This window comes from Mastigoproctus giganteus, chromosome 8, assembly GCF_048544385.1.
Source record: "Mastigoproctus giganteus isolate SK-2022 chromosome 8, ASM4854438v1, whole genome shotgun sequence".
NCBI classification, from domain to species: Eukaryota; Metazoa; Arthropoda; class Arachnida; order Uropygi; family Thelyphonidae; genus Mastigoproctus; species Mastigoproctus giganteus.
Genome location: NC_143582.1, coordinates 217,736,897 through 217,759,469, shown reverse-complemented (window position 1 = coordinate 217,759,469; position 22,573 = coordinate 217,736,897). Strand labels below are relative to the sequence as shown.

Genomic DNA, 22,573 nt, shown 5'->3' with positions numbered 1-22,573 from the left:
CTCTTTCAAAACAGTCCGAACACATGCCGTCACCACCCAACATCCATTTATTGTCCAACTCCAAACTCACAGAACCAACTTTTCATCTTCCTCGTTTATTCATTCAACTGCCGTTTCCTGGAACAACCTTCCTTCATACGTATTTCCTGAAAATTACAGTCTACAGAAGTTCAAGTCCAATGTCAACAAATATCTTCTTTCGTCTTCTCAACCTCCAACCCAAGCACAGTCCTAAGTACTATAGATTCTAATACCTCCTGTGTTTGGGGTTAACATAAAGAAGAAAAAAAAAACCTTAAAAATCCATGATGTGATTGCAGTATAATCCCAGTCCTGTCTAGATAGTCATGCATTACTTCTTTAACCAGAAACTCCATTTTCCCTGGATTGGAAGTTAAGCTAACAGGTCTATAATTGCTCATATCACCCTTTAATTCCTCCTTTGTAAACTGGGGATACACTCATATATCTTCAGTCCACAGGGACCTTCCCTGAATCCATGGATGCGCTATAATTATATTTGCTTACCTCCTTTGCTACCTTCCACAATGTAATTGGACAGATCCCACCCACCCCAGGTGCCTTTTTATGTTTAGCTTCCAACAATTTTTCTTCCACTTTCCTCTCAGTTCTTACACAATCTCTGTTAGAATGATAAACTTCTGGCATCCAGGTCCCTAAAAAATTACTTGTGTATGAATGTAGATGTAAAATACCTATTCAGTTTGTCAGCAACCTGAGCAGGATCATTAACAGTTAAACCATTGACTTGATTGCAGATTAATTTATATCTGCAGAAGGCAAGGCTTTCCTATCACCTAATAATTTATAATCTTTCCCTGCATTTTTTTTCTCTATCACAAGTCTCATCAGTTGTTCCATTTAGGTCTAAGCCTTGAACAGTATCTCCTTATAGATATAAAAAGCCTAGTAGTATTTATGATTACTTCCCTGAATGCTTCCTATTTAGAATCTGCTGTTAGTAACATCATCAATTGGTTCCACTGTACAAAATTTAAACTGTCTGAGACCACTGTAGTCACCCTTACAAACAAGAGCAAAAGCCCTTCCCTTTGCCCTTTTTACCCGTGCATCCAAAATTATTATTATAATAAATAAATAATAAATTTCCATTTATTCTCCAGATAACTGAAATCAGAACAGTTCACAAATTCATTGTGGATGCCTACTTCTTTAATCAACATCAGCCAGATTTTTGGTTCACAATTCACAATAGACCGTGCATTTTTTGGGGTAGCATACAGCCTCAAACTGCACCCTCCTTACTTGTGGGTGTACATGCTAACTACTAGACCATAACCTCTTGAAACTCTATAAATAACAAAATTTACCAGATTAACTGTAATTAAATTAAACTAAACTAAGCATCTGAAACATAAAAAAAAAAAAGGATTTTTAAAAAATGCTAAGATAAATTTAATGACAAAAACCTTACCGGCAGTAATGGCCAGTCAGCTGCTGATAAGTAACCAGATTCTCCCCGCATTCTTATTTCCACTGAAAGGCAGCATTATACAGAGTGTTTTGAGAAACAGTTCAACATATTAAACAATAAATTCTTTAACTAGTAAATAACATTAAAATGCACTCAAATATGTATATCAAATTGCAGCAAAATTTCCTTTTCTTAAACTGGAAGCAGATTAATGGGTGTTTATGTATAAAATGCAGGATAACCAGAGCCTACTGTCCATATCAACAACACACGTTAATCTGCTCACTGGCTAGGGAAACAAATAAAGCAGCTAACCAGCATATGTTGTGTGTTCTGGAAACTTGCATTACTTGAAGCCATTACACATAACTACTCTAGATGTGGCCTGACCATTGCCTTGTATAATGGGATAATCACCTCCCTGTCCTTGCTAGCAAAATTCCTATACAGGAACTCCCCGACTTACATAAGGGTTGCGTTCCGCAGAACGCTACATAAGTTGGGGAATTTTTCCCATGCTTGTGCAGCACTCGCAACTGTGTTCGCTGAATTAATTGAATCAAAAAGGAAATGTTCAATGAGCATGTAAACAGAATTATTTATTGTATTTATTCAATTTTTTATCTTGTGCACAGGAAAAATTACAAAATCATGCAATTTAAAAAAAAATTCTAAATTATAAAATTACAAAAAAAGAGGGGAGATAGGCATAATGTCAGTAAGTTTTACCTCTCAAGCATCGTTGCCAGAATCGACATCAGCTGATAAGTACGCCGCTGCAGAGGTTGAGGGCTGTGGAGATTTATAAGGGGTCGGCCGCTCAACATTACGAAAGAACATATTAATGGATGACTGGATGGCTGCTATTTTCTTTTCATCATAGATTTCTTTGTAGCAAGCAAGCATATTATTCACCCCTCTGTTAACTTTTAAGAATCATTCGCTAGGATCCGCCTTCTCAAACCTCGCCATTGCCATCTCTCTGGTGAAAAAGCGTCTCGGCTGCTCATTTGGTTCATCTTGAGCTTCGTCAACATTTTCTTCTTTCACTATCGCTGCCTGCAAGTCAATAAGTTCTACGTTAGATAATTCCTTCTCTTCTTCCTCTATTAACTCCTCTATGTCTTTGGCATCTACCTCCAACTGAAGTAGTTCTGCAACCTTCACAATCTTATCTGTAACCTCTTCATATAATTCGCCTTTTTCAAATCCTTCGAAGCCTTTTACATGCCATGGACATCTTTTATTCCATGCGCCATTTAAACACTTTTAGTAATTTCCACCCAGGCTTTATTAATGTTTAAGATGGTGTGGTAAATTTTGTAAGATTTCCAAAAATCTCTTAATGTAAAATTTTTTTCATTGTCCACTGCAGACAATGTCTGAGCAATCATTGTGAGTAAATAGTATGCTTTAAAATTCAAAATAACACCCTGATCCATAGGTTGGATGAGTGAAGTCGTGTTTGGTGGTAGAAATATGACTCTCACGTTCGAATTGAAATCATCTAGATGTCTAGGATGTCCAGGAACATTATCTGATAGAAGCAAAATCATGAAAGGAACAGCGTTGTCTTTACAATATTTTTAAACCTTGGGAATAAAGCAGCATTTAAACCAATCCTCAAAGAGAGGCATTGTTATCCATGCTCTCTGGTTCAATCGGAAATGCAGGGTAGGATGGCTTTATCGATACCCTTAAATTCACGAGGATTTCCAGAATGGTACACAAGCAGTGGTTTTAATCTGTAATCTCCCGCTGCATTAGCCCCAAGCAAAAGTGTGGCTCTATCTTTTTACGCCTTGAAACCTGGCATTGTATTTTCCTCCTAGGCAATGTATGTTCGATCCAGCATGCTTTTCCAATACAGAACAGTCTCATCAATGTTAAAAATTTGCTGCGTTCAACAGCTGCCTTCATCAATAATTTTTTCCAACACATCACAAAATTTCTCTGCAGCTGCAGAATCGGCACTGGCTACTTCACCGCATACTTTAACATTGTGGAAACCAGCACGATGCTTGAACCTATTAAACCACTCTTTGCTTGCCACGAACTTGGGTTGGGGTTCGCCGTACTTATCCTTAATATCTTCATAACTACTTGTTGCTTTTGCTTGAATGGTCATTAGACTCACTCAGGGGCACTCGCTTCTGAATCTGATTTTCCATCCATATTATTAACAGCTGTTCTATCTTCGATATAGCACCTGAACACTGTTTTGTAATCACTGTTGATCTTAAGAGAGTTGATCCTTTGACATGTTCTTTTATACGCGCACTGTCCTTTAAAATAGTGTTCACTGTTGATGCAGCGAGACCTAAATCCTTGCAATAGATGACAAACTTTGTCCTGCTTCGTACTTCCTAATCATTTTCATCTTCATTTCTAAATGAAGTCTGTTTTGTTTCCTGGCACTACCACCACATGCACTTTTCATTGGTCACTTTCCCTTCATCCTTGTAATATGTAAACAGGAATGAAGAGAAGTTTCTGAAAATTTGTTTTCATATGATTGAAGTTTTCAGTAAGGAGAACACGTTTCACGATAATAACATAAAAACCCACACAACTGCAGTTATCATGATTATCACAAATGCAATAAGATCGAGTTTACTATCCGTTTATAATTAGATGCACTAACAGAAAAGCCCAATAAATCAGAAAGTGCAAATTGTTTTATTGTTTTTTGGTTTGGACCATCAGAAACGTGCTTTAGAAAAATATCACAAAGGCATTCAAAATTGATTCTTATAATGGGAACATATGATGACGATGAAAGGGTAGTGCAATTTCCATTATAAATATGACCTTTCAGAGAGATAAATAGCTTAGTAATAAAGAAAAATTTTCAACTTCCAAGGACTTGGAATGAATTTCAAAAAAAAAAAGTAATATTGGGTTCACATATTACGATATTTTCACAATACCTCCATTTATTCCAACGGGATGCAGAATACGTTTCCACAAATTTTTTAAGTTTGCACAGGCCAGCAAAAACTTACTTAAGGTTGAATTTACATAAGTTGAGTATTACGTAAGTTGGAGAGTTCCTGTATATCACTGACAAGACTCCATGACCTAAGCTGGCAGCCCGTCTGCACTCTTAGCGAACTTCATACATTTGACTGACCAATCATCCTCAGCTCTTTTTCACTTTCCTGAGTGTAGTACCACACAGTTGGTACATTTCTCTTCAGTTATAGCTACCCATATGCAGTACTTTGCATTTGTCAATGTTAAACTTGAGTTGCCACTTCTCAGCCCATTTGCCCAACTTATCTAGATCCAGTTGGAGTAGCATACTGTCTTTACTGTCACTAATAACCGTGCCAACCATTGTATCATCTGCAAAATTGGACATTAAACCTGATATACATTCATCAATATCATTGATAAATATACAAAACAACAAGGGGCCCAACACCGAACCATGAAAAACTCCACTAATAACATTTGACCACGAAGAGCAGTGTCCAATGATTACCACTCTGTCTTCTAAAATTCAACCATCCCTTTATCCATTGTAGCAACTTCCCCTTAATGCCATACCTCTCCAATTTGTACAGCAGCCTTCCATGTGAAATAGTATCAAAAGATTTCCTGAAATTCAAGTATACGATATCAAAATTATTTTTGGCATTCAGTTCCTTTCTGACCACATCATAGTATCCAATCAAATTGGTCAGACAAGACTTCCCTTTAACAACCCCATGCTATGTCTTAAATATTACTGCAGTCTTGTCTAGATGATCCTGCAATGCTTTTTTAACCAGTGATTCCATTATTTTCCCTGGAACATAAATTAAACTAATAGGTCTATAGTTACTTGTGTCACCTTTTGAATCCCCTTTGTGAATTGGTGATCCATTTGCACACCTCCAGTCCAGGGGGACCATCCCTGAGTCCAAGAAAGCTCTCATAATTATGGCTAAGGGGTTTGCTTACTTCCTTTACTGCTTCCTTTAATATAACTGGACAGATCCCATCTATCCCAGGTGCCTTTTTTATGTTTAACTTCAACAATTTCTCTTCCACTTTGCTCTCAGTTATTACAAAATCACTTTGCTCCCCATTAGAATTTGATAAACTTCTAGTACTACCCTCAATGAATAACTCCTCATGTGTGAATGTAGATGCAAAATATTCATTCAGTTAATCAGCTAACTAAGCATGATCATCAATAGTCAACCCATCTATGTTAAGTAGTCCAATCTGATTCATACCTTTCCTTCTAGAGTTTACATAAGTAAAGAATTCTTTGCTGTTTTTCTTTGCATCCTTTGCCAAAGATTTTTCGCAATCTGCCTTCGCCTGACTAACCTCCTTTGTGATTTGATTACAGACTAGCTTATATCTGCCATAGGCTTCTGTGTCACCTGATACTTTATATGCATCCCATACATTTTTCTTCTCTGCCACGAGCCCCATTAATTCATCTGACATCCATTTAGGCCTAAACCTTGAACAGCATTTCTTAGTTGGAATGAAAAACCTAGTAGCCTCCACAATTAAGTCCATGAAGGCTTCCCATTTAGAATTTAACATTGGCAACATCATCACAGTTGATCCCACTGTACAGAATTTAAAAACTGTCTGAAACACCTGTAGTCACCTTTACAAAAGCAAAAGCCCTTCCCGTTAAACTTGATGGTAGTTACATCTTTAAATAATTCCCACATTAGTACATTGTGATCACTGTCACCCAGTGGTTCCTTTATCTGCAAATTCTTAATGCATGAATAATCACTAGTGATAATCAGGTCAAGAGTATTACTCCCTCTGGTTGCCTCTCAAACGTGTTACTGTAAAAAACTGTGATCTAATAAATCCACAAAGGTCCTGCTAGTGTGCAAGTGACCAACCCACAAGTTCCAATCAATATCTGAAAAATTAAAATCCCCATTATAAGACATTCTGATTTACTGGCCCACTCTATATTTCTCTGCACAATTGCTCATTATACTCATCAGATTCATTAGGCCTATAACATACACCTACTCTCATTTTTCCTTTCTCAGTGCTTATGTCACACCAAACAGACTCAGCATTGCATTGTCCATCAACAACAACTGGATGCACTTCCTTAGATTTTATGTGTTTCTTAATTAACAGCATAACCCCTCCTCCCTTCCTGTCCTGTCTATCCTTTCTGTACACATTGTACTTCCCAAATTCTAATTCTGCACTGCTTATGTCTGTGTGACACCGCATCTCTGATATCCCAAGAATATCTGCTTTTGATGTCTTGTCTCATACTTCAAGCTCATCAAATTTATTAACTATACTCCTAGCATTCGTGTACATGCAAGTATACATGTACCTGTTTCTATTCTTAGTTATCCTAACACAGCCCATGTATTTACTTGTTCCACTATAACTCCCAGCAGTCCTGAAAATCCCCACTGCCTTGCTTTCCAGGCTGCTGCTCATTCTAATAAAGCAGTGCAATAATCGCTTTTTGCCTCTGCCTGCGGCCACTATTAACCTTTTAATCTGTGTAATTCCCCCCCCAAGCTAGTAGTTTTTCGACGCATCTAACACTGCCTCGATAGCATAGGCAAATATTATTGAACCCTTTCTATTAAGTGTACCCCATCCCTGTAGAAGCAGTCTCTCCTGTCAACAAGAACAAATCAGGCTGAAAAAAGTTCTACTCCTTGAGCCTTGCACAATCTCTCCAGGGCCGAACTGATCGACAAGGCTCTCATCATATACTCCCGCCTATCATCTCTAGCCAGAATTGCAGACACTTTCACATTCAACCCTAACTCGTGACTTTTTTTCAACATTGACCTGTATTTGTTAAGTTAATCTGCAGATCTCTTACTCTTAATGTCATTAGTTCCAATATGTACAACAATATCACCTTTTGTGCCCTTAAAAGATGATATCTGCTCTACAACATCATCAACTTTTCCCCCTGGCAGACATACCCTGGTCCTGTTCCACCTATCCTTCTTGCATAGTAAATTCCCCGTCTCCCTGACCAATAATAATTAGTTCCTGTGGGGATGTACTGAACAAAGCAGTCTCTACAATGCATCTGAAATAATGTAACTGCATATTATTCAAATCGCTTTCCCTGAAGATAAAAACAGGAGTCCAATAAACAAGCAATCATTAAAGATATGATTAAGAGGGAAGCAGGCAAAGTAAGATCTACAATCTCTATGCCTTCTACATCATCAAATCAATAGTATAAACCTTTTTAAATTTAATATTTAAATTTAATTTAATAGTACTAAGTTTAAATCTAAATTTAAGAACCCATTTTTAAGAATTATATAGTTAATTTTAAAAAATAGTGTTAGATCTGATTCTGTATCGTATGTGTATTTTTACTGCATAAAATAATAGCTAAGTGAAATATAAAACAAAGAAAATATATAAAAACACACCAAAAATTTTTGCTGTGCTTTTCTATATTCTAGGTTACATGAACACTTTAAGAATTTTTAGATAAACTCCAAGAAATTCAAGTCTAATGTTAACAAGTACCTTCTTTAATCTTCTCACCCTTCAACCTATGCACTGCTCTAAGTATTATAGGTTCTAATACCTTTTGTGCTTAGGGTTTTCATAAAAAAAATAAAATAATCCAGTATATCTGATAAACTAGCACTGCCCCAGCCTACATTGGCTTACCAGACTGCTATTGTATAAAGCAGTGTTTCTCAACGTGTGTGCCATGAGTATGCTTCACATGCCACAGAAAATGCAAATAAATCCAAGTTTTATAATAAAAATTAATTAAAATAAAAAATTTGTTTATTTATGCTGTGCTGATCCAAGTGCCTTCCGGTGATCAAGGTGACATCACGTTTTGAATCCTAGCACTAGATCTGTTCACCTTTATTCGGCCATTCTTATCATTTGTGAGTCTCTCTGAGGCATCCTGTAGTGCATTTTGTGGTTGTATAAGTGCAACTTGTAAGCAGCATAGTAAGAAATTTCTGTTGTGTTTTAAAAATACTTTTTGTGTTTTTATATCTCTAAAATATTCCATTAATTCATGTAGAACAGACATTCCTCATAAATTCTCATATTAAAAAACTGTGTACCTACCATCAAACCCAACTATCTCACTAATTATAAATGTTATAATTGTATTTCTGTTTGTTTTAATATAATTATGTTAATTTTTTACATATTTTCTTTTAAATTTCATGTATGTTCAAAACATTTTGAACTTTAAAGATGAAAAAACAACCCTATTCTTCACACTAGTAGCCTATGAGGTATGAGTGATTGTATACTCAAATAGTGACAGTTTATTATTCAGTTAAGTTTTGGGTCAATCTGAAAAATGTAGATTGCAAACATATAATAAATCAGTTCTGAGATATAAATTTTTAATTTTGGATGCCTATCATCTGGACACTCCATATTTAAGTGAACTAGGTGTGAGGATCTGTGGTTATTTTTTTGAAGCCAAAAAGGGTCCACAAGCAAAAATGTTTGTGAAACACTGGTATGTAGTAACCTCTAAAGATTTTGTAAATTCTTTTGTAAATATTTATTCAATTTCATAGAGATACATTTAAGGTTAATATAATTCAAATATAAAAATGTACTTACCACTAATATTAAATTTTTCTTTTTCACTTTTTAGATATAGAATCAATAAATATACTCCATCCCTATCTACTGTAGTTATGAAATTATCTGTCTATAAAAAAATAAAAAATGATATTCATCTCATACACCTAAAATGATTGTGTATAAGAATACATTTTAAATTTATTATTTAAAACAAAAAAAATAAAAATATACAAACCACTTCTTATAAACTAACAAAGCTCTTACTATGAATACTATATACAATTACCATAACTATATGTTAGCATATTTCATATAATGCACTTTTCTCAAAATTTACATTTGAAACATTACATTAGCCCAACCGCACCTGTATTTTTCCCTTTGGATTTTTTCACAGTCCATAAACACACAATAATATAAGTTTTCTGGTGCACAATTAATTTTATCTCATTTAACCTTTTTCATATTCAAAATTAACATAACAAACAGTATAAATTTTTAAAAGTAACTTCAAGGAACATATAGAACTAACAGAAAGAGCTTTAGTTTATTAAGAAAAAAAAAACTAACAAAATAAACTGCACCAACAAAATCAGAAAGAAATTTTTTTTTAATAATATAGTTTAATAATAACAATAACAGATCACAAATAATCAAAAAGTCTTTTAATTTAATCATAAGATGGCTAAGTTAAAATTATTCTTTTGCACTAACCTATATGTTAGTCGTAAGATGATTAAATTGAAATTAGAGACTTTTTTGGTTTTACTATGTTATAGTATTACTCTGACTACAAATAGTTACTGTTTCTATAAACAGCTAATTGTACCTTTTAGATAATTTCTCTTTCTCTCCAAATGAATTTCCTACCTGTTCACTTCAGCTTTGTTTATTCTATGTTATCATTTTTTTTTTCATTAAAGATTATTCCTAGATATACAAAATTAATAACTTGTTCCCATTTGTGGTTCTTTGGTCTATACTGTCATGGTCAGAATGCCATGACATTCTGACTAATTTTTCTATCTTTGCACACTGAGACCACCCCACACCTACATACCTATTTTACAACTTATATTAAATGCAGAAACCATTACAGCAATTACATTTTTTTCCCCAATTTTCACCTAAGGGCACTTTTAGCATCAAAAATATGATTTCTATATATGATTTCTGTTGTGCTAAAAATAATGGTGATTTTCACACCATTATTTTTAGCACAACAGAAACCTCACTAATTCAAACAGACTTTGTTTTTTTTTTTTTTTTTTTTAAATGGAAAATGAATATTTTTTCCTAAACAAGAATTTAATGATATAATTCTCAACTTATTTCAGAGTGGTTTCACAATAACTTCATTAAAAAAGTAAAATTATTCAAAAGAAAAATTATAAATGCAAATGAAACCATTACAGCATTTTTATTGTTAGATAACACCCACACACATTCTTCCAATGAAAAGTGTTTTTTTCTACCTCTGAAATACCACAGCTATCAAATAACCTATGGATAAAGGCATCATCCTAAGCTGTAAACAATTGAAAACTGGCTAGTTGTGGGTTTTATTTATTTATTTTTTTTTTTTGACAATCCTAACAACAGAAAAATGACAGGTGATTATGACACAAAATGAACTACTGTATTTACAAATATGTAGCTCAATTTGGACTACATTTTGGCTCATTCTGGACTACAAGTTGGAATGAAGTAAAGTAGTATACAATAGTAAGAGCACGAAAAAAAGCTATTAAATGATGACAATGTTCTTATTGTTTACAGGAAATCAAGGTGAAGAATATCAAAATTTGTTACACAATAGTAACTAAAAGAATATCAATTAGAATTTAAGAGCAAATTCTAACTGCCTTTCTAATTTCTTAGGTCTGCCATAACATTCCAACTGATTTTTCTGTTGGAATGTAGAAGTTTCATCTTCTAGCCATGCTAGAAGATGAAACTGATAAAATATGAGGGTCTTCAATAAACATTTATCCTCATCCAGGAATATTTCACTTAGGGATTTCATATTATGTAAATTTACTACTTAGTCTCATAAGTTATGTACATTTATTTATTTTTCTAATTCCACTGATAACTGAACTACATCCATGAATACAGTGAAGGATAGCATGCTGACCGTTGAAGACCAATTTGTTATAAAATTTATTTATTTGCAAGGCAAAGATGGAAAACAAATCAATGAGGAGATGAAAGCTGTATATTCGGAAGATTGCCCATTATTCAAAACTATTGTTTTCTCTAACTTTTGATTTAAAATTAGTAGTCCAGCATTTATTTGTAATTCCCTGATTAATTTGATGCATTTATTCTTTATTTGGCCCTTCAAATTTCTTAAAAAAACCACAGTCAACTTCTGCTGGCATTGTGTTGTATCGATAAGAACGTTCTAATTTTGCAGCCTTCGTTTTAGTATTGACATAGGAGATTTCTACATACCTTTGTAGCAATGTAATCAGTATTAGAAGAGGCTTATAAAATAAAATTTATAGCACTAAATACGTGTTTTAATAACTTAACTTTATCACATAGTCCGTAAAACACGACACTAATATTTGTAGAGCTTTTAGTACTGGTGATTTGGCATAGATATAGTAGCGCAAATAGGTCGCTGGAGAGTTTGAATAATGTAGGTTGGAGATAGATATAATACATTTAGTATTAGCAATGGCCACAAGGTGCAAAGAAGCCTATGGCTTATGCTGCACCAGCCAAAGAGTTTGGCTGGTGCAGCATAAGCCTAATTGTTTATTATTAAAAAATAATAATAATAAATAAATAAAATTTTAAAAAATAATAAAAATAAAATAATAATAAGAAGAAAAATTTTAAAAAAATAAACAATAAGAGAAAAGGAAATAGACAACCTATGCATTTCCCTCCTCCCATAGGAAATTATCCAGCTGACCTTTGAATTTCCCAAAATGTCAGCCTCTACCACCCACATAGGTAACTTATTCCAGTAATTTATAACTCACTGGCTAAAATGAAAACTTCCTGCAATCCAGTCTCAATATCTCTCCCTGTAACCGGAAATTATGGACCCTAGTTTTAGAATCATTTAGAACCATGAAAATTTTTCATCCTCATTCATTTTACTTATGCCTCTCAGAGCCTTAAACACCTCAATCAAGTCTCCTCTAAGGGGCCTAGTCTCAAAGCTCTTCAACCCACATATTCGAAGTCACCTTATCTCACCAGGTGAATTACCCATCTTTGGAACCTTTCAAGAAACACAATGTTTTTCTTTAGGTGCGGTCTCCATACTTGAACACAGTATTCCAAGTGTGGTCTAACAACAGCCTTATATAATGGGATTATGATGTCCTATCTCTACTAGAAAACGTTCGATAAATCATCGATAGGACACCATGGACCTTCCTTGAAACCTGTCTACAACGTTCAGAGAACTTCAGGTCTGACCGTATTGTAATTCCCAAGTCCCTTTCTTCCACTAATGACTTTAGTTCAACTCCACCAAGTGTATAAGTTATTTTGGGATTACTGTTCCCTTCATGTAATACTTTACACTTTGCTGGATTAAAGCATAGCTGCCATTTTTCTGACCATCCCTGAAGTCTATCTAGGTCACTCTGAAGAACAACTTCTGCTTGGCTGTGATCATTAAGTACTCTACCAATCTTTACATCATCTGCAAATTTAGACAATCACACCCTCTATCCCTTCATCGACATCATTTATGAAAATCAAAAACAGTCGTCCCAATACTTATCCTTGGGGAATCCCACTTCTTACATCAACCCAATCTGAGGAATAACCATTTATCAAAACCCTCAGCCTCCTGCCCTGAAGCCAACTGGCTATCCATCTAAGGATTTTTTTGTGATTCCAACCTGTTCCAGCTTATAAAGTAACCACTCATGAAGGACTGAGTCAAATGCTTTGCTGAAATCAAAATAAAAAATGTCAAAATTATTCTCTAAATCTAGCCCATGAGTGACCCTGTCAAATAAATGGAAATTCGAATCCAGAACGCCGCCCGATCAGCGCTTCAAAACAGGTGATTGGATCTGCTGTGTAGACCAACGGGCACTAACCAGATTTGTTAAACATTATTTTCCCTTTACAAAGCCATTCTGAGATTCCTTCAGAATTCCATTTCTATCAAAATGATCCTGAATTCCACACTTTATCATTGCCTCCATGATTTTCCCTATTACTGAAGTTAGACTAGTCGGTAATTTCACTTCACTCTTAGAACCGTTCTTATATATTAGAGACACATTGACACTTTTTCCAATCCAATGGAATCACTCCTGAGTCCAGTGATGCTCTCATAATTAGCCTCAACGGTTCAATACACTCACTTTCCACCTACCTTAAAGTTATGGTTATATGCCATCAACCCCAGGAGCCTTACTGGCCTGTATGATTGAAAGTTTTTTTTTAAAAATTATGTGAAATTTCAATATCATTAATTACATATTTTTCAACTTCACTCCCATAATTCCTTTTAGACATAAAGGGTTTTTCTTCTGTAAATATCAATGGAAAGAAACTGTTGAGTTCATCTACATCAGCTGGGATATCTAATATTATCCCACATCCAACACATAGGGTCTGATCTTGTTTGTGCTTCTCTTCTTTCCATTTATATATGTGAAGAATTCCTTATCTGCACTCTATGCTGTCTTTACCAGTGATTTCTCATAATCTGCCTTTGCCAATCTAACCTTTTCTATGGCACTATTACAGATCACTTTATAACTGTTACAGGCTTCAGTACTTTTTATTGTCTAACTTTTCCATGCGGTCTTTTTCTGCTCAAGTAATCTGGCAAATTGGTCGCTTGCATACTAGCAAAACTTTTGCAGATTATTTGGGCGACTGTTTTCTACAGCAGCATGATCAGGAGGCAACCAGAGGGAGTAATTTCTTGATATGATTATTAGCACTGATTATTCATGCATTAAGAATCGGCAGATAAAGGAACACTAATGGCAGTGATCACAGTGTATTAATGTGGTATTTACTTAAAGATGTAACTACCATCAGAGGTAAAGGGAATGGCTTTTGCTTTCGTAAAGGTGACTAGACAGTGATCTCAAACAGTTTTTAAATGCTATACAATGGGACCAACTGATGATGTTACGAAAAGACAGTACGCTACTGCAACAGGATCTACAAAAGTCAGATGGGATTAGAATTGGCAAATGAAGTTTAACATTGACATATGCAAAGTACTGCATATGGATAGTAGAAACCCAAGAGAAATGTACCAACTGTGTGGTACTACACACCAGGGAAGTGGAGAATGAAAAAGATCGGGCTGCCAGAGAAGGTCATGGAGTCTTGTCAATGATATATAGGAATTTTGCTAGCAAGGATAAGGAGGTGATTACCCCTTTGGATAAGGCAATGGTCAGGCCATACCTTGAGTACTTCCTAAAATTACAGGTCTGGAGGCCTCATTTTGTTAAGTATGTAGAGTTGTTAAAACAAGTACAGAGAAGGGCAACAAGATTAGTGAATGGAACAAATGGTTGCTCTTACAAAGAAAGGCTTAGGTTTTGCAAATTGCAGCTTCTGGAGACTGGGCACCTGCCTAATTCACCTTCCTAATTCATTTCACAAATATACTGTTGGTGATCCTGCTGTGTGTTGATGATTCAACTGTTGATGATCCTGCTCAGGTAGCTAACAAACTAAATGAACATTTTGCATCAACATTCACACATGAGGACATATTCAGCGAGGGGAATGCCAGAGGTGTTTTCAACTCTTGCAGTACGCTAGATAATCTTGTAATAACTGAGAGTAAAGTGGAGGAGAAATTGTTGAAGATAAACACAAGAAAGGCACTTGGGGTGGATGAGATCTATCTGGTTATATTAAAGGAGGCAGCAAAGGAAGTAAGCAAACCCTTAGCCATAATTCTGAGAGCTTCCTTGGACTCAGGGGAGGTACCCATAGACTGCAGATGTGCAAATGTAACCCCAATTCACAAAGGAGGATCAAAGGTTGACACAAGTAATTATAGACCTGTGAGTTTCACTTCTGTTCCAGGAAAATTAATGGAGGCACTCGTTAAAGAAGCACTGCAGGATCATCTAGACAAGACTTCAATTATAGTTTGGACACAGCATGGTTTTGTTAAGGGGAAGTCTTGCCTGACCAATTTGATTGGATACTATGATGCAGTCACAAAAGAACTGGATGCAGAGAATAACTCTGATATTATATACTTGGATCTTAGAAAGGCTTTTGATGCTGTTGCACATGGAAGACTGCTGAACAAATTGGAGCAGTGTGGCATTGGAGGCAAATTGCTGCTATGGATACAGAGGTGGTTGAGGAGGAGAAGACAGAGAGTGGTAATCAATGGACACTGCTCATCATGGACTAATGTTATTAGTGGAGTCCCTCAGGGTTCAGTGTTGGGTCCATTATTGTTTTCTGTATTTATAAATGATATTGATGATGGTATATCAAGCTTAACGTCCAAGTTTGCAGATGATACAAAGGTTGGCATGGTTGTTAAGGACACTACTGACACTATGCAGCTGCAACGGGATCTGGAAAGGTTGAGCAGATGGGCTGAGAGGTGGCAAATGAAGTTTAACATTGACAAATGTAAAGTACTACATATAAGTACTACAGAGCAACGTATCAACTCTGTGGTACTAAACTGACAGTGGTAGAGAATGAAAAGGACCTGGGGGTAATTGTGCAGGCAGATATGAAGTTCTCTGAGTAGTGCAGACGGGCTGCAAGAGTAGCTCATGGTGTCTTATCAATGATATACAAGAATTTTTCTAGTAGGGATAAGGAGGTGATTATTCCCTTGTATAAGGCAATGGTCAGGCCACACCTTGAGTACTGTATACAGGTCTGGAGGCCTCATTTCAAGAAGGATATAGAGCTGCTGGAACGAGTACAGAGAAGGGCAACAAGATTAGTGAATGGAACAAAGGGTTGCTCTTACGAAGAAAGGCTTAAGTTTTGCAAATTACAGTGTCTGGAGACTAGGCACCAGGGAGGTGATCTGATAGAGGTGTATAAAGCCTTGAATGGTTTGAGCATGCTCAATGCTGATGGGATTCTGCCTCTTGCTCAGAATAATCACCTGAGAGGGCATAAATTCAAATTGAGGAAAGACAGATGTAGAATAGATGTGCGGAAATTTGCCTTTAGCCAGCAGGTGGTTGGTTAGTGGAACAGACTTCCATCGCTTGTCGTGGAAGTTGATAGCCTAAATAAGTTTAAGGCTCAGCTGGACAGGTATTTCTAATGAACGGAGGGGTGAAGTGGAAGGGTTTTTTTTTTTTTTTTTTTTTTTTTTGGCTGATGCTGCATAAGCTTGCTTTCTTGCATCATATACCTCTACTAATGCTAATGCTTAAAATCAAATGGCACGCATTTATCTTGTTGTTCTTACAGAAAGAATCCAGAAGTTCGCACGTTGATGAGGCTCACAAACATCAATATATTTTTTACTTGCTTCAGCTGGCATGATATGCATAAATGTCTACCAGATATTTATGGAATTATGAATTTGTAATACTTAATGTCCAAATTAAAGGGGAGAAAAATCAAAATTAAGGGCAAAAAAAAAAAAAAAAAAATCAAGGGAGGACTGTACAGCTGCTTGAAATTATTGAAATTTTATATTAGACTATGAACAGACAGATGGCCTCTAATATAAACGTCATACTCCACAAACCATCACTTTTCACATTTATTTTTCATTTTTATAATTTTTTTTTCTTTCCTTTTTTAATTTAAAATTGATTCTGTACTTTTAGTAATCTTTAAGAGTTTCATTCACAACAAAATGTCTGAAAACAAAATTAAAGAAGGATCTGATTTGAAATTTTATAGTAAAAAAAAAATTACTATAAGTGATGATAATATCTAAATGAAGTCAACATAAAAATGTCCCGTGTGTCAAAAATGATCCAGAGCTGACATTTTGTTGTTTTCAATTTCGTCTTCTTCTCCTCGAGTAATACACTGAAGGGGGAGGAGAAAGAATTAAGGTATTCTTATTCTTTCATAATACGGAAGTATTGTTTTTAATGTAAGACTTATTTTCATTTTTTTTTTTTTTTTGAATAATCTGGAATAAAGATATAAAAATGTTTAAATTTTATATTTATAAATATTCTTAGAATAAATCTTACTTGTAGTGTTGGGCTCTCATTTAATCGTTCAAGAAAGGCTTCTGTGGTCGAGTCCTGCTTCTCAGCTTTCTTCTCTGTGTGACCATCATGTTGGTCTATATTTTGTTTAGCACCAAGTTGTTTCCCTGTACCATTCTTATCACTATTGTTATCTTTATTACCAGCTGCACCAGATAGTAATTAATTTCATATTAATTTTATTAATCAAAATATACAGTTATAGTACTAAAAAAAAGTATCACATAACAGGGAAGAATATCTGCCAAATTTTCAAAATTACATTGCATTCTTCCCAAGCAATAATAATACATGCACATCAAAATACTGCAACAATAAAATTATTTATACTTTTAAATTTAAATTATTACCTATATTTAATACTAATATATGCATCTTAACTAAAGAAATATATTGTTCTTTTCTAGATATGCTTCAACAGATTAGTATTTATAAAAATTATAAAACAAATTATTCATAAAAATAATTTGTTTTAGCATATTTTTTCAAGAAAAAAATTAATGTTCCTACAAAGATAACTAAAATGAACTTCTGTCTTCATTACAATAACACAATACAATCCTTTCTATGTTGTCAGAAGTGAAGTTGTGTCCTTTGTTAGAGAGAGAGAGAGAGAGAGAGAGAGAGAGAGAGAGAGAGAATATTAGTCTGTAATTAGAGAAAGCTCTTAGCTCTTTTGATATTGATAAATGTAATTGGACAGTCTAGATATTTGCTAAATGAGATCACCTTCTGAAAAATCAGGACTACTGAAAAAAATCTCAAATATAGGTTGTGAACAGTATCTAAAGGTTATTTAAAATTATTATTATTAGCCATATGGTGCAAAGGAAGCCTAGGCTTTTGCTGCACCAGCCCAGGTGCCTCTGTAGCCAGGTGGGCAGGAGCAGCAGTGCATAGCACACGCTTTTTGATTAGACTGGGGTTCAAGCCCGTGACCACCAAATACGGAGGATGCAGAAAGGTCAGGTAATGACCACCGCATATCCCCGGAGCAATATAGCCTTAGTTGCTAATGCTCCTAAAAACCAAATAACAACAGAACCAGCCCAAAAAAAAAAAAATTTGAGTTACCCTGAGAGAGAGAGAGAGAGAGAGAGAGAGAGAGAGAGAGAGAGAGAGAGAGAGAGAGAGAGAGAGAACAAGCATCAGAAGTAGAAAGAAATCACCAAGAAAGAGAAAAATTATATCCAGCCCAGCTCAGGACCCTGGGTGTGCCGAGCCTGCTCTAAAGAATTTTGATACCATTGTCTAAACAGGAAAAATAAGTATGAATAATAGTTAGGTTTCTGAAACATGTTTAACCCCTTCATGGATTATCCCGAGATATCTCGTTTTTAGTTTTAAAAGTTATTTGGAAATACACAAAATATCTCAGGATACAATAATACCCGATGCAAACAATAATACCTCCAAATTTAGGACTGAAACGTATTTTCTCTGGAATTTATCTGGCTGATTTTGCATTAGGCAGGTAAATCCTGAGTTTTCTCAGGATTTTCTTATGCCTGGCAGCAAACGACTGGCTTTAGTTTTACTTATATTGTACAGCAATGTCAGAATAGTAGCACGTGTTCCTGTGCCGCCAGTAAGTAAAATATAATTTGCCATCCTAAATGCAGAATACTGAACTCACGAAAATAATTCACAAAAGCAATATCGAAAAATATTTCAACACCCTCTTGAACTGCCACCCTTACCTTGCCTGTCCACTTGTGGTGGCCATGTGTCAAAATGTAGTTAGTTCGCAATTACTGCTTGTGGCAGGAGGTTACTGCTTGTGCGTTCCACTTGATTTTTTAAATTTATTTATATAATGAAGACTTTTTCTGTGCTTTTCTTTTAGCTCAAATGCTAATTTATCAAAAAAAAATCTGTATAATTTGCCCACTTTTTGGTGTACACGAGATAACTCAGGATAGCCCAAATGGGTTAATTACTCCCACGTATTTTCTACGAAAAATTTAATAAAAATTACAAAAAACTATACAATGAGTATTCGCATGATGCATACTTTTAATCTGTAAAATAAAAAGAGTCAATCCGTTACGACACATTTTCCGGAAAAAAATGTTCTGGGAAGGGGTTAAATTTGATATTTAATTCTCATATCTGCAATACAAAAAGCATCACTTACCTCTATCTCCTTGATGTCACCAAAAGTACTAATGATGAAATGAAATAACTTTAATCCAATTACCCCACCTGGATAGAGCAGTGAAGGTGGTAGAGTAACAGTTTTTATATTATTCCATGGGCAGAGGGGACTTCAAGAAAACTTCAACAGACAAAATCAAATTATCCGTCAGAGAAGAAATGAATCTTAATTTCTCTGTAACAAGATTTGGGATATGTTTACAGAAAGGATACAAGAAAAAGGATTCGAGAGAAAAGTACCAACTGTGTGGTACTACACTTAAGGTGGTAGAAAATGAAAAAGACCTGGGAGTAATTTTGCAGTCAGATATGAAGTTTTCTGAGCAATGCAGACAGGCTGCCAGGGCAGGTCATGGGGTTTTGTCAATGATATATAGGAATTTTGCTAGCAGGGAAAAGGAGGTGATTGTCCCTCTGTATAAGGCAATGGTCAGGCCATGCCTTGAGTACTGCATACAGGTCTGGAGGCCTCATTTTAGGAAGGATGTCGATTTGCTTGAGCGTGTACAGAGAAGGGCAACAAGATTGGTGAGGGGAATGAAGGGATCCTCTTACCAAGAGAAGCTTAAGTTCTGCAAATTGAAGTGGCTGGAGACTAGGCACCTGCACGATGATCTGATTGAGGTGTATGTATAATGCCTTGAATGGGTTGAGCACGCTGAATTCTGATGGGATCCTTCCACTTGTTCAGATTACGAACCTAAGGGGGCATAAATTCAAATTAAGAAAAGATAGATGTGCGGAAATTTGCCTTTAGCCAGCGGGTGGTTAATTGCTGGAACAAACTTCCATCTGTCGTTGTGGAAGTTGATATGTTGAATAAATTTAAGGAGGAACTGGACAGGCATTTGGAGGGAATGGTGTGATTTTTTTTTTTTTTTTGGCTGATGCTGCATAAGCTCATACACTTGCTTTCTTGCATCACATGCCACTACTACTACTACTATGTGCCAAACAAGCAGATGAGCCACAGCAGTATGTAAAATGGAGATTCTAGCACAAATGTACACTTTTACAAACAGAAAAAAAAAAAGAAAAAAAAACACCTCTCCCTAAAAACAACCCTCTTCCCTTAAAATCATTCATTTTTCTAAAATAATCTACAAAAATCAAAAATTTAAATTATTTATTTTTGTTTTTCAGAAAATAAGATAGGTTTAAACAAAAAATGACTATAACGTATTCCTTTTTAATAAATAACATGTTAGAATAAATATTATTTTTTAAAACTACAGTCAGTCCTCGAATAGCATGATAGTTGTGTTCCTAGAAACCCTCGTGCAATGCAAAATCGTGCAATATAAACAACAGGCCCTATGGAAAAAATAGGGTTAGGTGCCAACCACCCAAGACTGAACACACATTTGTAACCAAATCATTACCAAACACAATAAATAATGGTAATAAAATACTTGTGTATTTTATTACGTGTATTTTACGTGTATTTTATAAAATACTTGTGTATTTTATTACGACTATTACATAATAAAATATTGCTAATGCTTTTGCTTCTATCGTAAGCAAACTTGTTTTTTGTTTCATTTTCTATCGAAAAAGATGACAGTCGTTCCATCTCTTCCAATTCTTTGTGTATTAATCTAATGGATTTTAATTACACTTTGAGTTGTTCCTGCTATGAAAGTTGTTTTTATGCATCTTTCTAATTCTTGGCGTTGCCTCATTTAGACCTGTAGCACGTGCAATATCACACGGTCTCATTTCGCTCAAAGCGTTTCACAATTTCATATTTTTTCTCTATCGACAGAGGCGGACTGGCCATAAGCCTTACCGGGGAAACCCCGGTGGGCCGAAGGCTGGTGTGATTTTGGCCATAAACGCTAGTATGAGGCCACTACAAATTTTCCCGGGTAAGAATTTTTGATCCAGTCCGCCTCTGTTTATCGATATTGCTTTTCTTTTTCTCTCTGAATCTGCAGTGTCTTCACCAGGATGCTTCCTTTTAACACCTTTTAAGTATTTTACTCATTTTTAGGGAATAAAGCACAATTACAAAATGAGGAGGCACGCTTGATACACATAAAGCTGTGCGCGTGTAGCAACTGAATAAACAACACCGTAAAGGCAGAGATACACTATTAATACCTCACATTGTACTAAAGCACATTTCTGGGGATACACTATTAATACCTCACATTGTACTAAAGCACATTACTACCATAAAACAATAAAAATAATTTCCAGTTGCGTTTCTGCTAGTGGAATCTGTTATAAACTGGTAGTAAACTCGATCTAATTGCATTTGCGTTAATACTGATAGCTGGAATTGTGTGGGTTTTTACGTTATTATGGTTAAATGTGTTTCCCCTTCACTGATATAAAAAACATAAATACATTTTCAGAATCTTCTCTTCATTCCCATCATGTTGCGTTCAGTTGGGGTGATTCTGCGTTCAACTGCCATTTCTTGTAAACACAAAGGTGAATCGTGCATAAGCGAATTCGGTTCGTGTTATATAAGATATCGTTCCCCTATTTATAAATCGTGTATAATCGAATTCGTGTAGTGTAAACACGTGTTATACGAGGACTGACTGTATTTTTGAACTATTAAAACTATTATTCTCAGTATTATTTTGTAACCCACGGTATATTAATTTTAAATAATCTTTAAATTTAAATTTTAAATATCAATATTTAGATAAGATTTGACTAAACTTTCCTGGAATATAAATTTGAAATAAATTTCTTTCCTCATCACTTCTGCTATAAGATGAATGCCAGTGTCTTTTTTAATAGTTTTAAATTTATTTACATTGTATTCAAAGTCTATTCTTAAATCAGTTATCTTTTTTTAGTAGGAAGGACTTGTAGCTTTGTCAAAAACTACAAATTTTGATTACTTTGGCCAATTAAATCAATATCAATCATATTATCAATAATACAATCAATATCAATCATATTATCAATAATACAATTAATATCAATCATCTATTTCATAATTTTTAATAAAAAAACACAACTATTAAAAATTACGATATAGATGAAAAGAAATATATTAATGTGCATGCATTGGCATTAAAATGGCCTTTTTATCTATTAATTTGTGGTCCTAGTGCATGTGGAAGGACTAATTTACTAATGAATTTCATATTTGATTATTTACGTTATAATAAGCTATATATTTATGCAAAAGACCTTAGTGAATCAAAACATGTTTACTTACAAGAAATCCTTGCAGAGCTACATGAAGACCCTATCATTGATACTTTTGAAA

At 34.9% G+C, this 22,573-nt stretch overlaps 1 protein-coding gene across 1 annotated transcript in view; it reads right to left on the bottom strand.

The window, feature by feature from the left end:
* The window catches only part of LOC150082291 (Golgi-pH regulating cation channel), a 263,701-nt gene that overhangs the window by 148,253 nt on the left and 92,875 nt on the right, over nucleotides 1–22,573 (bottom strand). Inside the window, exons 8-10 of the mRNA XM_090380108.1 lie at nucleotides 17,164–17,327; nucleotides 9,038–9,128; nucleotides 1,457–1,518 (exon numbers count right to left, since the gene is read on the bottom strand). Coding sequence (XP_090236234.1) covers nucleotides 1,457–1,518; nucleotides 9,038–9,128; nucleotides 17,164–17,327 — 317 coding nt within the window. The remainder of the gene's footprint in view (nucleotides 1–1,456; nucleotides 1,519–9,037; nucleotides 9,129–17,163; nucleotides 17,328–22,573) is intronic.